General features: G+C 43.0%; 1 protein-coding gene across 1 annotated transcript in view; it reads right to left on the bottom strand.

Annotated features, from left to right (window-relative positions):
• Window positions 1-11,842: 11,842 nt before the first annotated feature.
• Window positions 11,843-13,420, bottom strand: part of LOC142817593 (prolyl 4-hydroxylase subunit alpha-2-like) — a 30,087-nt gene continuing 28,509 nt past the window's right edge. Inside the window, exon 2 of the mRNA XM_075894648.1 lies at window positions 11,843-12,401. Within this exon, the coding sequence (XP_075750763.1) occupies window positions 11,907-12,401 (495 nt within the window). The 3' untranslated portion in view covers window positions 11,843-11,906. The remainder of the gene's footprint in view (window positions 12,402-13,420) is intronic.

Genomic DNA, 13,420 nt, shown 5'->3' with positions numbered 1-13,420 from the left:
ATCTAGAACGCGTGATAGTGTTCTTTATTTGTGACTGACCACAGGGCTCAGTTTCTGTGTGAACTGTCTTCACGGCTTCGCATTCAACATGCTCATGTCAACTTCGCAATGGATACGCGCAACGAACGCATGGATATGGTCGCTAGCATGGACACATTCGAGCAGCAGTGCCAGGTGACTCTTGTTAGAATTTAGGCTTAGGTTTCCGATAGGCATACTGAAGAATGTTGCACAGCTTGATTCAACGGTATTTAGTTCTTTCCCCAAATATTAAGCAAACTTGATAATGGTTGAGAATGGCACAAGAACATGTGACACAAAAATGACGAAAGCACAAGGACGGGCACTGAACTCTCAACTAATTTTTATTAGTCGACTCACATATATATGAAAGCACGTGGTCACAAAAAAACAGATAAGGCGCTCGTCCTTGTGTTTTCTTTCTTTTGTGTCTCGTATTCTTGCGCCGTTCTTAATTATGAACCCATAAAAACTGTCAGTGCTACTGAACTACTAAAAAAATGCCGTTTACAGCACAGTGACAATAGCTGTTGCCGCTTGGTCTTAGTGGCTACATTAAGGTATGCGGAGTTATTTGCAAATGAAAAAACCCTTTTCAATGTGGTATCGCCCGTTGCCTAACAAATAAAGCTATTGACAGCATCTGTAATCCCGTGAACAGTTTGTGTTCACAAACCAATCCTATGCAGTGAAACTAGAGGCACTAAGCTTACCTTGTTGCTTGGAAGGTTCTCTTTTTTAACAGTGGTGTCATGTAGAATTATCTCCTGGCCTCGAATAAGGTGACCTCTGAGATTTTTCAAGAGATGAGGGGCCTCAGCAAGGAAGTAGAGCTGCCTTCCTTTCCCGCAAGGGTAAGGGTATGAGATATTTGGTTTCCCGTACTTTGAAGCTTGTTTACCACACAGTCGCCAGATGGCCATGTTGCCAGCCCAGTCAAAAAAAAGTCAATGGGTCCCATTGGTCGTACCAGTTTCTAGCAATCGGTAACGAATGGAGTTAATTGGAAACCAACTGGAAGGCCACACTTCAATAGGAAAGACCAATTGGACTTCATATTTCCAATTGGTCATTCCAATTGGTCCACTTTTTGTCATTTGGTCTCCCAACTGGAATGCTTCTTAGTCCAACTGGTTGCATACATTTCAATTGGAAAACTATTTAAACAGTTCATTCAAATCGGACAACCAATTGGACCAACAAGCATACCAATTGGCCTCCAATCGGAATGCTTGTTTGTCCAATTGGTTGTACAACTCCAATTGGGTAGACGTATTGGATGTATTCTTCAAATTAAAATTTGTTTATTATATATAAAATTTGATATTTGTTATTAAAATGGCAACTCAAATCGCTATAGGTCAGGACATAATTCCAGGCTCAATGAGTCGCCACAATAATTTTATCTATTCCATTCAATTGAGCCATGTATGCACATTCTGAATTGAAACCTTCATCAGGGTGTGCCCCAAGTTGCAGTCCAAGTCATTTGTGTTCCTTATAAGCTACTTTTTCTAGATTTGTGGTAATTATATTAGGATACATCATAACTGAAAACGGTGGGATAGTAAAAGCGTTCACAGTTAACACGCGTTTTGAATATGGTACAAATAAATATGCAGCTAGCTCTGCTGGTTTGAATGACCTACAGCTCTGCTCGTAGAAGCTGTACCTTCAGTCTCCTGCAGAGCCTGGACGAAAATAGGTCCATTGCTACAAGCAAGCCTCATCACTTCTTTTCATCATTTTTTCTTGGATATTTTGTGTAGATGTAGCAATGCTGACTCGCATGGATATGAGATTAACGACTAAAGTTAGAGCCCGAAAGGTGTAGTGCAAATCGAGTGTGAAAATCCGGCAGATCCCACATGGGGGAATCAGTCGTACGAAGCAGTAAGCATGCATCAGCCAATGTCGGATTCTTTGCTTTGAGCCTTAAGCGTTATGAGGTGGATTGACGTCTTTATGTGAATTAGTAACTCTGCGCATATCATGCACTTACCAGGCATGTTGAGTACACTGGCGCGTGAAGGGTAGCTTTAGCCCGACATAACGTCAGTGCTTACGTGAAAGCTTACATTTCAGTTTTATCGCCACGAAGTGCACGCTATGGAGCAATGATGTGCACATCTACACAAATGTGCAACGCTTTAATACAGCTTGCATAGTCATAAGTGCACATATATAAAATTTAGGACAGTGATATAAATAAATAGGATAGGCAACTCTGCAACCACAACTGGCTTTGTCCTGAAGAAGAAATGTACAGGGTATTTTTCCAAAGCAGTTTGATGCAGCGACTCTGTGGAAACTGCCATGCAGATTGCCACTGTTTGATTCCGGCTAAAGCCATGATTTTTGTTGTTTGATGCCATCTGGATAATTCACCTATCAATGACACGGGCTCATTCACGCTGTTGTGTTAAGATTTCCAAAGTCTGGAATGAAGTAGTTTACGAACCACTTATAGCACTTAGCCGCATACCATGGATATGTGCCACAATACTGGTGGAAAGGACTTCATGATGCATGCGACAGGGAAGTCATGTTATGTCATGCCCTGCAGATTGTGTTCGTCGTAATTGAAGTTCTCCTGTGCTGATTTTGGTATATACCAAGAGACAACCACAAGAACATCAAGACGTAAGCGGCTAGATAGATAGAAACAGTCAAAGTGCCTTTGGTTCACTAATATGCTTCGCATTTAACATATATTGCAAAGTTTAGAAGAAACACCATTTCTTAGTGCAAAACGAAGCAGGTTCACTGAAAGAGGACTAAACTCCTGAAAATGTATGAGAAATGCACGCTGCTAATGGCAGCAGTGCAAGCGTTTGAGACTAGTCTGGACATATTTCAATAGATACACTATACAACCTCTTTCTGCACAGTAGTGTTTTTGAAATTAGTGAAAGCACAGCAGCATAATCTTACTGCTGTTTGCATAACAGAAGACAACCAAGCATTTCAGAGAAGTTCATGGCGTTCCACACTAACATGTTTATTAAAATGGGCAAAAGTACAGCATGTCCAGGCAAAAGGAAATACAAATAAAACACAAAACTAATATGCATTCAACATATGTAACTATGTAAAAACCATACACAAATGCACAAAATTTATACATAGCTGCATTTGAAATTAAATTACAAATTTACAGTGCACATAAAATTTCACAAGGCACACAACTTGAACGACAAATGTCACTCTGACAAGACTGAATGATCGATACTCACTGCACAAGTGCACACTGGCCACAGTGCAACTTTGCAATTTTAGGAGGTCAATGGATCCCCATGAAATTAGCTAGTTAGCAATTTTTTGCACATGACCTGAAGTTCCTGCGCATCCGTGGTTGGGGCTACCCTTGATTTTCTTGCTGCAGCGGTATTTGCTGCTTTGGGTTACCAGCATTCCCAAACAACTGTCTCATATGGTTGTGGGCGAATGAAAATAGTGATTTGTGGATGTTGAATTCATCAAAATTTCATCTGCTTGCCATGACAGTTACAAAGACATAAGTCCTAAGATATGGACGCACAGACACCGAGTGCCCATAAATCATATGCCAGCTCATCACCATTTTTGTCCTCCGTGCAGGACTGAGTGCATATTTCACATGCCATCCCACCCAGTGCACACGCAGGAGTGCTGCTCAGTCGGGTTACAATTTAATCTTTGCATTTTTTTGCTTATTTAAAACTATGTTCATGCTTTCTAGGCCATTCTATTATCGAACGTATCAAGAGCATCTGGGAACATAGAATTGTCGAACAAGAAGACTACAGAGAAAGGGTGCTGGGAGGTGCACATACGTATGAAACATTTTCCAAATTGATTTATACGCTAACACTTCTTATTTCTAGAGGCTGAATAATTACTGTAGGCGACTCTTTGAATAACACTTTTTGCGCATGGTTTACAGTCACCAAGTCATACTTTACTGGTCGGCACCGAAGTTTTGCGACACATATGAACGTATTATCACCACTCAAAATGATCTTTTCAATAATGGCAAATGACTCATCCAGCAGTTGCACAACTGTACTATTAGTCTTCTTTGATGCGTATGAGCAGTCTGTAAGGATTGAACCATTTACCATCATTCTTCTGTATTGTACAGAAGGTTGAGGGATTTCTTGCTCACGCGATGTACGGGCTTGTGGCATAGGAGTACCACTTCCAAAGAAACGGGTGCCATCACTGCTGCTTTTGCTTTTATGTGCGACTTTGGCATGAAAAGACTTCCGTCGCTCCCTGTGCCTCGCTCTCTCCTTCCCCTCTCTCTCTACATTTTAATCCTATCCTTTTATTCCCTTCTCTACCCCCATCCCTCGCGAGCTACTGTTGAGGTGTCCTCACCCTGAAGGAAGGTTACGGGGCTCACTTTTTCTCTTCTTTTCATTTATAATTACTCCCCCCTCCCCCCCCCCCGTTGTTATCAATATAGAGTACCTGGTACTCTACTATGGGAGAGCAAAGAGCCGTCCCTTGGGCCCCTCCCATAACAAGGGTCTCCAGGGCATTCTTATTGCACCAAATGATCCCGAACTAGTGTTTGACCTTCGCCATTGAAGGCTGAAAAAAGATGCCAAGCAATGGTCACTCGATGCAAGCCCATCCCGGTCGACCACATAAAAGTCACTGGGAAGGAGCAGCTTTAGAAACAAAAATAGTGTGTCATCATTCAGTAAAAACAAGCAGGATTGCTACAGGAGATTCTCAAAGTGTATGAGAAAGGAAACCTTTATGCCAGATTTTTTACAGTTAGCGTAGTAACGCTTCAAAACGAACGATATCTGCTGGCCGTTGTCGGTAAACAAGGCTCGAACGAGGTGAATGCGGCGGCGCTGCTTTCAGGTGCGAGGTCATCGGCGCGCGGCATACGTGCCAGCTCAACGTTTTACAAACGTTGTTCCAGCCTCCATGGCTACAAGGTACTATCGTGGCGTCGAATACGAGGGCTTCTGTGATTGTTTGGCGCGGCCAAAACGATTGTTAGATCTGAAGTGGCATCGGAGCATAAATTCCTCCGTGTACTCATTTGCGAAACTTTTTCAATCAGTTCCTGGTAGGCAGCACGAATTATTCCGTTCATACCTCATCAGTCGCCAACAGAAGTTACTGTATGTGTATCGCAATTTGGGAATAATCGTTTATCCTCTCTTTTTAAGAAATGTGGCATGACCCTAGGTAAAATTTGGCTCGTAATTTTTTAACGTATAAGAACAATATAGTCAGTATTGATTCAAGCGCAAAATTTATATTATGTGCACGGGCCCTTGCGTCAAATTGTGATCACGTATTTCGAAATCTTTTATTCTGGTCACATTTTAACTGCCTTAAAACGAATACTGCTAAAACCATCGCGTTTTTTTTTTCATGCCAAAAATAAGTCGGTTGACTTATACCGGAGGCAAGTTGTTGACATTCTTCGCAATACAGGTAAGCCGAATCTCTCGTGGGACACTCACATTGACTATTCATGAAAAAAATAGAAAGTTTTCAATGCGCGCAGGAGCTACGTCGTAGTGTCGCAATATCCTTTCATTGCGCGTGACAAAGCAAATTGTTTATCCATTCTTCGCGTCTGATATTATTTGTATTTTAGTATGGTTGGCCCCTGCGTAACGAAATGTCACAAGGCTATACTTATTGCAGCAGAAAGCCGTTTGCACGGTCCCCACTCTTCATTACGTAATCTTGCACAGAATATTACCTCGAGCCGTACAGCATTACGAAAGTACATCACGTGTGCGCACCTATGCGTCTTAATTCGCCCGCTATTAAACGCATGCGTCACACATGCCAAATATTGAATTACGATACGTGAATAGATTGTGAAGGTATGTGACTGGTGCAAACATGATAATCATGAGATGCGTGTCATTTAACAACATGACTACATGCCACTGCCATGATGCGCTGTCAGCCGTTTCGCTAGCTTCACTTATACCACATTTTGTATTACGGGAGGGGAATGGATGACGAAGTTATGATACTGGTGCAAATATGATAAACGTGAGATGTGTGTCATGTATAAACATGGCTACATGCTACGCTCATGATGCGCTCACGGCCGTTTCGATAGCTTCACATGTACCAAACTCGGTATTACGTGACGCGAACGAACGACATAGGTAAATGACACATACAAACATGATAATCACGACATGCGTGCCATGTAACAACATGACTACATGCCACACTCATGATGCGCTCGTGGCCGTTTGGCTAGCTTTATATATGTCAAATTTGGTATTACGTGACGTCAATGCATGACGAAGGTATGTAACTAGTGCAAACATGATAATCATGAGATGCGTGTCATGTGAGAACATGACTACATGCCACAGTCAGGGCGCCAATACATTTCGACATTACGCTGTGCACGTGCTCAACGGCGTTCATTTCGACGGGTCACGCCGTCATTTCATTTTCACAAATGAAAGGCGTTACAAACCATGAATCACGGCGAATTCCTGAAGGGACCAGCCAGGGGTGAACAGGGGACGGTGCGTCAGGCTGCGGATACGCCTGCGGCGAGCGCTGTGCCGCAACAGAACCACTGCTGCCATCGCGTTGTGCAGTGTTAGCCAAGACACCAACACAACAATAAAGTACAGCTGGTGCAAACTGAGAAAAAATACCAACACAGCCATCGCGGTGGCGGAGCGACAACTGCGTAAACAACCGCAGCCCACAGCGGCGAGAGGCGAGAGCACAGGCTTGGAGGAGTGGAAACCGGTACCGGAAGACGGACTTTCGGCTCGCCTCGACGCAAAGCGTCACTGCGATCACCGCTCACCTCAACTTGTCCGTGCGAGTTCATATAAACTCGGGCGCGTCGAGGTAAGCTGAAAGTCCATCTTCCGGTACGGAAGACGGACTTTCAGCTTACCGGACTTTCAACGCAGTATAAGAAAAAACGTGAACTTGCTTCTCGCTTTTCTATCAAAACATGTCCACACTTTTGATGTACTAGCGATCACGGAAACGTGGTTAAAGAAGGGTGATACAGTGCATGTTCCCGGATATGTAACCCTATCGCATCAGCGTGGTTCCTGTTCACGTGGCGGCGGCGTCGCATTTTTAATCAAAAGGGGCTACGCTTTCACGGAGCTATCATCACTGAATTGCAGCTCCGCTGATATTGAAGCTCTTTTTGTTAGACTACACTCTTTTGGTATAATCGGCGTCGTTTATCGACCACCGAATTCAAACGTTGACCGATTTTTAGACAAGATGGAAGAAACTTTCTTTAATCTGTCGGCGAATTATAGCAACCCGGTTGTAATCGTTGGAGACATGAATATTGACACCCATAATTCTAAGTATACCAGTTACGCACAATTACTGAGCTCATTCAGTTTTCGTAACTTAATAAACATACCTACGAGGGTAACTAGTACATCAGCAAAAACAATTGACCATGTTTTGACGAACATAACATCTGGTATGAAGGCCGGCGTTTATGATGAAGCGATATCAGATCACCTTCCTGTCTTTGTTTCCATAAATGACACACGAAAAAGCAGCACACCATGTATCACAACAGAGGGCAAAATAGATTACAATTTATTACGAAGCATCATTCTCGCCATTGACCCTGACAGTCTATATAACGATGACGTCAATGTTGAACTTCAAAACTTAATTAAATTCCTTGTCAGAGCCATTGGAAATAGCCGCTCAAACGTATCTGCGCGCTCATATAAGACCCCGCTATGTCCTTGGATGACAGCAGAAATCCTTGACCTGCTGAAGACGAAAGATTTTTGGTACCATAAATGGAAGAAACATAGAAATAATAAATGTTACCTTGGCCAGTTCAAAATTTTCAGGAATAAATCCGTGCTCCTTACGAGGCAGCGAAAGAAGGAATATTACTCTTGCCTAATAGAACAAGCTCAGGGCAATTCTAAAAAAACTTGGGAGATCGTAAACGAAGTTGTTGGCAATCAACCACGACAACGCGTGCTACCTGATTCTATTGATGCACAAACTCTAGATAACTTTAAGCATTATTTCACTAAAATTGGTCCGACGTTAGCAATGCAGTTTTCTTCCTCCACTCCTCAATGTTTTTCGCCGTCTTTGCCGAATACGTTTGCGGTACACAACATTAGTCTAGACGAAATTCAAAACACTACTGCTAATTTAGCCACCAATAAAGCCAGCGGGATAGATGGTATCACAGCGCGGATAGTAAAAGACAATATTGACGTCTTAGGCCCTATCCTATGCCATATATATAACCACTCCTTGCGTACGTCAACATACCCATCCTGTCTGAAAACTGCTAAAGTAGTACCGGTGTACAAGGAAGGTGATCGCTCTGATCCCTCAAGTTATAGACCTATATCTGTTTTAAGCATAATAAATAACATATTTGAAAGAATTCTAGCAAAACGGATGCGCGTCTTCCTAGAAAATTATCGTGTAATATGCGCCGAGCAACATGGATTTCGGGCGCACCATTCCACCGCCACTGCTGTACTATCTCTATCACAAAAAATTAACGAAGCATTAAATAATAACCTCCTTGTAGCAGTAGTTTTTATTGATTTAAAGAAGGCATTTGATACAGTTGACCATGATATATTACTAATGAAATTAAGACACATCGGTTTACGTGGCAAAATTTTTGACTTATTTTCTAGTTACATGAGCGAACGTCAACAAATGGTGATTATGCATAATCTCACTTCCTCCCTGTTAAATATACACACAGGGGTACCACAAGGCTCCGTTCTTGGACCCTTACTGTTCTCACTGTACGTAAACGACCTACCAAACATATTGACATCGGCAGAGATGCCAATGTACGCTGATGATACAGCAGTTATTGTTACTGCAGACAATATAAGGGATCTCGAGCATAAAAGTAATGTAGAACTAAAAAATGTTTGTCAGTGGTTTATAGCGAATAAACTAACACTGAATGCAAAGAAAACTAAATACACTATTTTCCACTCCCGTTATCGAGATATAAGTAATGAGTCCATTTGCATTACAATAAATAACTGCGTGCTTGAGAAGACGAACGAATTCAAATATCTGGGTGTAATTCTCGATAGCCAGCTAAACTGGCAAAGCCACATTAACTCTGTATGCGCAAAACTGGGATCTAGATGCAGTACACTATTAACCACTAGAAATTATTTTAAAAGTAGTATTCTCCGCATTCTCTATTTCACATTTTTTCATTGTCACCTCACATATTGCATAGATTCATGGGGATGGACTTTTAAAACATATCTAGAACCCTTACGTATACTACAAAAGCGGGCACTTCGAATAATAAACAATGCTAGATATGACCAACACTGCGCGCCATTGTTTCGTAATATGGAAATCATACCATTTGATAATTTACGACAGCAAAAGATTGCACTTACCGTCTATAATGTCATTTCTTATAACCTGCCCTTTCATATATCACTATTTTCATCCTCTTGCCGCCTTACCAGACGTGCCACATTGCATAATTTAAATCTTCCTCCTACTCACAATGTTTATGGCAAACGATTGCTACAATTTGCTGGATTAAAGGTCTGGAATGATATACCATACCAAATAAAAGAAAGCAAAAGTTTTGCCTGTGCTCTTAAAAAATACTTTCTGCAGGAAAATGAACAGGTACACTAACACAAAGCTCGTTGTAATCTCAACTTTGTTATGTATAGATTGTATGTCTAACAAAATCATACTTGACATGGTATACGTACCTTTATGTATTTGATGTATTGTATACATGCAATCCGTTGTTTGCATGGAACAATGCTGCAAGACACTGCAAATGACTTATCACAAATATGTTTCCTTCTTATATTTTGTTTCGATTTTTTTCTTGTATGATTGAAGTGTACTTATAAAATATCTGCTTTGTTAACACAATCTGTTCCTTTAAATGCATATTTATTTAGACCCCCTACTAGCCAGTGGCTATGGGTCTAACCAGTGTTGTGTATTTTCATGTAATAAGAGAACTTGAAATAAAATGAAATGAAAATGAAATGAAACCCGCCACTCATGTCAGCCCGCCCCCGTCGCGTCCATGTACACGGGGCTGTCTAGGGCAAAATCCTCTAACATGGGGCTGGCACAGCCTTAAATAACGTCTTTGGTCCATTCTCTCAGACCAGTTCTCGGGCTCGGAGGGGGAGACGTAGCCATATCCGGAACTGCAAGGTGGTTCGGCGGAGGAAGCGACGTTATCCCCGGAACTGCACGGTTCTTCTGCACGGACGGCGGCGCTGGGAGGGGGGGAGACAGTTCGTCGAAACAGCGCTTGATCTTGTGAGACGTGCTCCCGAACGAGGAAAATGTCTGTGGCACAACACAGTATAGGTGGTCACATGGTACTAAATATCTCATGAGCGTCTACATTGGGAGCGTGCGCGCCATAGCCTGCAAAAGCGTGAATTTGCTAGTTTTAGCGCGTTTAGTGCGTTTCTGAGCCGTTATCGGTGGACGCGCCTGCTACGCGCCATGTTGCATGAGTGATTATGCAGGCACGCCGAAATTGCGTCGATACACTCACACGCACGCACGCACGCACGCACACACACACACACAAAATGTCACTCGGAATTTGCACTGATCCATCTAGCTTCTCACTCAACCAGCGATTTGAGCTACGTTACATCATAATAAGTGGCTACTGGCGAACTCAAAAAGAGTAGAAGTATCAAAAGCACAATTAAATCATACGCTCGTTTTATCGGCTGTCTGTGCAACATCTAGAGCACACTGTTCCTCATATGAGCCTACATGCGCTCGATTGTTTTACGAGAAACTCGAGTATAAGTAACGTTGTCACAACATTTATATCGCTGACGACTGTTTTATCATGCCTATTTTGAGGAAGATGGCAATTACTACATTTTGATAGACTTAGTTATTACTTAATATACAACACAAGTATTATTGTGTGGGATCTGCCAATGTTTTTACAACCAAATCGCTATAAAACGCTGCACTCAAACACCATTTAGTAGTCCTCATATTTGGAAGGATGCCAAGCGCCTTTCACGATGTGGTTGAAGCAGAAAGCGGCACCCACTTTAGAATTATTCTGGTGAATGGAGGGTACGACGACAATAAAGAGCACTCTGGAAAGTTGCATTCGCCGATTTTATTGCAATCCATTAGCAGCCGAGCAAGACCAAATGCTTTCGTGCGTCGTTTTAGGCATACGAAAAAGACAGTTACACTCGCGCTGACATGACCTGATAAACCACACTTTGGGAACGTGCATGACGTACGCGCACATCGAAACACGATGTGGCTAGTAGACGACGCACGGAGCAATCCGCACTTCGCCGCTTTGTCCAGTTGCCGCTAGGTCAATATCTCGCGGTCAATAATCTTCATTTTATTTATCTTACACATTTTTCTATTCAATTTCGTAATAACTACAAAGGCCTCCTGAGCAAAGCCTATAAGCCCCAAAACGAATGTTTCGCCATCGCTTGTCCTTATAAGAGATAAAGATGCGAATTACCGGTACCTGTGAGGGTCACTTTTCTTCTTCATAGAAAGATTGTGCTACTATTAGTGAACGGTTAATCGTGCGTGTTGCAAAGCGGCAGGTGCGTTAACGATCACTCAGAGAAGCACTATCAGTCACGATTTTCACGATCACGCCTAACGTCAAGTGACCCTTTTGACTTTCTCACCATTGCGCATGTCTCCTATACGTGCCTTTGTTTTTCCAGATGAGAGACAGCGCTCCTACTGTGCTCCCCTTACTACTTCTTCTTTTATCGCTGCATCAACAGTGGAAAATATTTCAACTATCCCAACTTTCCGTTTTAATGTGCGCATTTATTCAGGCGGTAAAGAAGTCTACAGACGTTGCCTTGTACAAAAAGTGGACGTCAACCAGGCGTGTTGTATTTAACCACGACGTTGTTTCGCTCATGGATCCACTTGGTTACGATCCACTTGGAGCCCCACAAAACGGGGCAACCGACGTGTGTCGTGAGCGTATCCGCCCGCCTTTTCTGGTGCCAGAAGGACATCTGCTCGGGGAACTCGCTCCCATCATGCGGTTCTACGTCGTACCAAAAGAGGGCATCGCCGACCCGTGGTTTGACCGCGATGCCCAGATTGACAAACGCCGTGGCTCCTCCCGCGGCTACGTTGGACAAGTACACGAGCATGGTGGCCAGTCGATTGCCGTCCGCAATGTCCACATGGTCGGCCACCTTCTCAAAGTTGTGGGCATCCATGTGGGGCGTGTAGTGGCCGCCGAGACCGTAGTTGGCCACCTGGTAAGCCTCCGCGGATTCCAGCGACAAACCAGTCGTAATAGATATGCGCCGAGACAGCCGCTGCAGCCTATCGCTGTCCGAGTCCCAGAGCCAAGATACCTGAAAATGTAATGTGGGAATGTTCAGTTTATAAACAAATTCTGTTACATACTTGTTTACATGTTCCTACTAAATACAATGTCCTTCACTAATTACAATTTCCTTCAAATATACAGCAGGAAATGTGTGATTGCAACATGGCTTTTTCGTTAACTTTACTGGTAGCTTGTTTGAGTATCTAATAAATTAACGTTACAGCGTCAAAGAGCTCCTTTTGCTAAAATTCCGGCGTCGATGTTGACGCCCTTGGTTGTGAGCGAAAAATGATTATGTTTTCTGTGACCGACAAATCCAGGAAGCTGCAAATAAATTAAATAATAAAATGTTTGATCCCGAGTAAGGATGAACGCAGGACATCTGCGTGGCAAGCAGCTCTTCTATCTGAAAGCCTCAGTATTTGTTCAAACTGCCTTTGAAAAAAAACGCTATATGAATGTCACATAGTAGAAGGAATCATCTCGGCGCACGGTATATTGCGTGGCGGAAGCGTAGAATCGCACCAGGCTTCAAAGAATGTGAATTGGCCAACGAGGAAGTGTTTAAAAACCCACTCACTACGAAGCGCTCACAGATATTTAATCAGTAGCAGCAAAAGCACCGAAAAGGTGAACAGCTGCGTAGTTCACGTGTTGCCCTATACGGACACGTAGAAGGCCCTTCGCTGATTCTCAAAAGGAATAATTATGGCGTAGTGGGCAGTGGGGACTGAACAAACGTGCTTGCAACAAGCATTCATTGAGGATGCTTTGAAACGGCCAATGTTACGCACCAAGTGGTTTGTTTCCTTGAAGTACTGTCGAAGCGTGCAACCACAATTGAAGCAGGCTCTGTTCAGCAGTCAATGCGCACAAGGCCCGATCACGATGTCGCGATGTGTTCTTTAAGGCGAAGCTCAAGCGTCCTCCACATTTCACCTTCGAATTCCGATTGCGGCGATCGAATTTTCCGTGGAGGGGAAAATTTTTGAGGCCCGAGTGCCCAGATTTAAGTGCACGTGGAAGAACCCCACGAGGTCAAAA

Source organism: Rhipicephalus microplus, chromosome 5 (genome assembly GCF_043290135.1).
Source record: "Rhipicephalus microplus isolate Deutch F79 chromosome 5, USDA_Rmic, whole genome shotgun sequence".
NCBI lineage: Eukaryota > Metazoa > Arthropoda > Arachnida > Ixodida > Ixodidae > Rhipicephalus > Rhipicephalus microplus.
The sequence above is the reverse complement of the archived record's forward strand: the minus strand, read 5'-3'. Positions and strand labels throughout refer to the sequence as shown.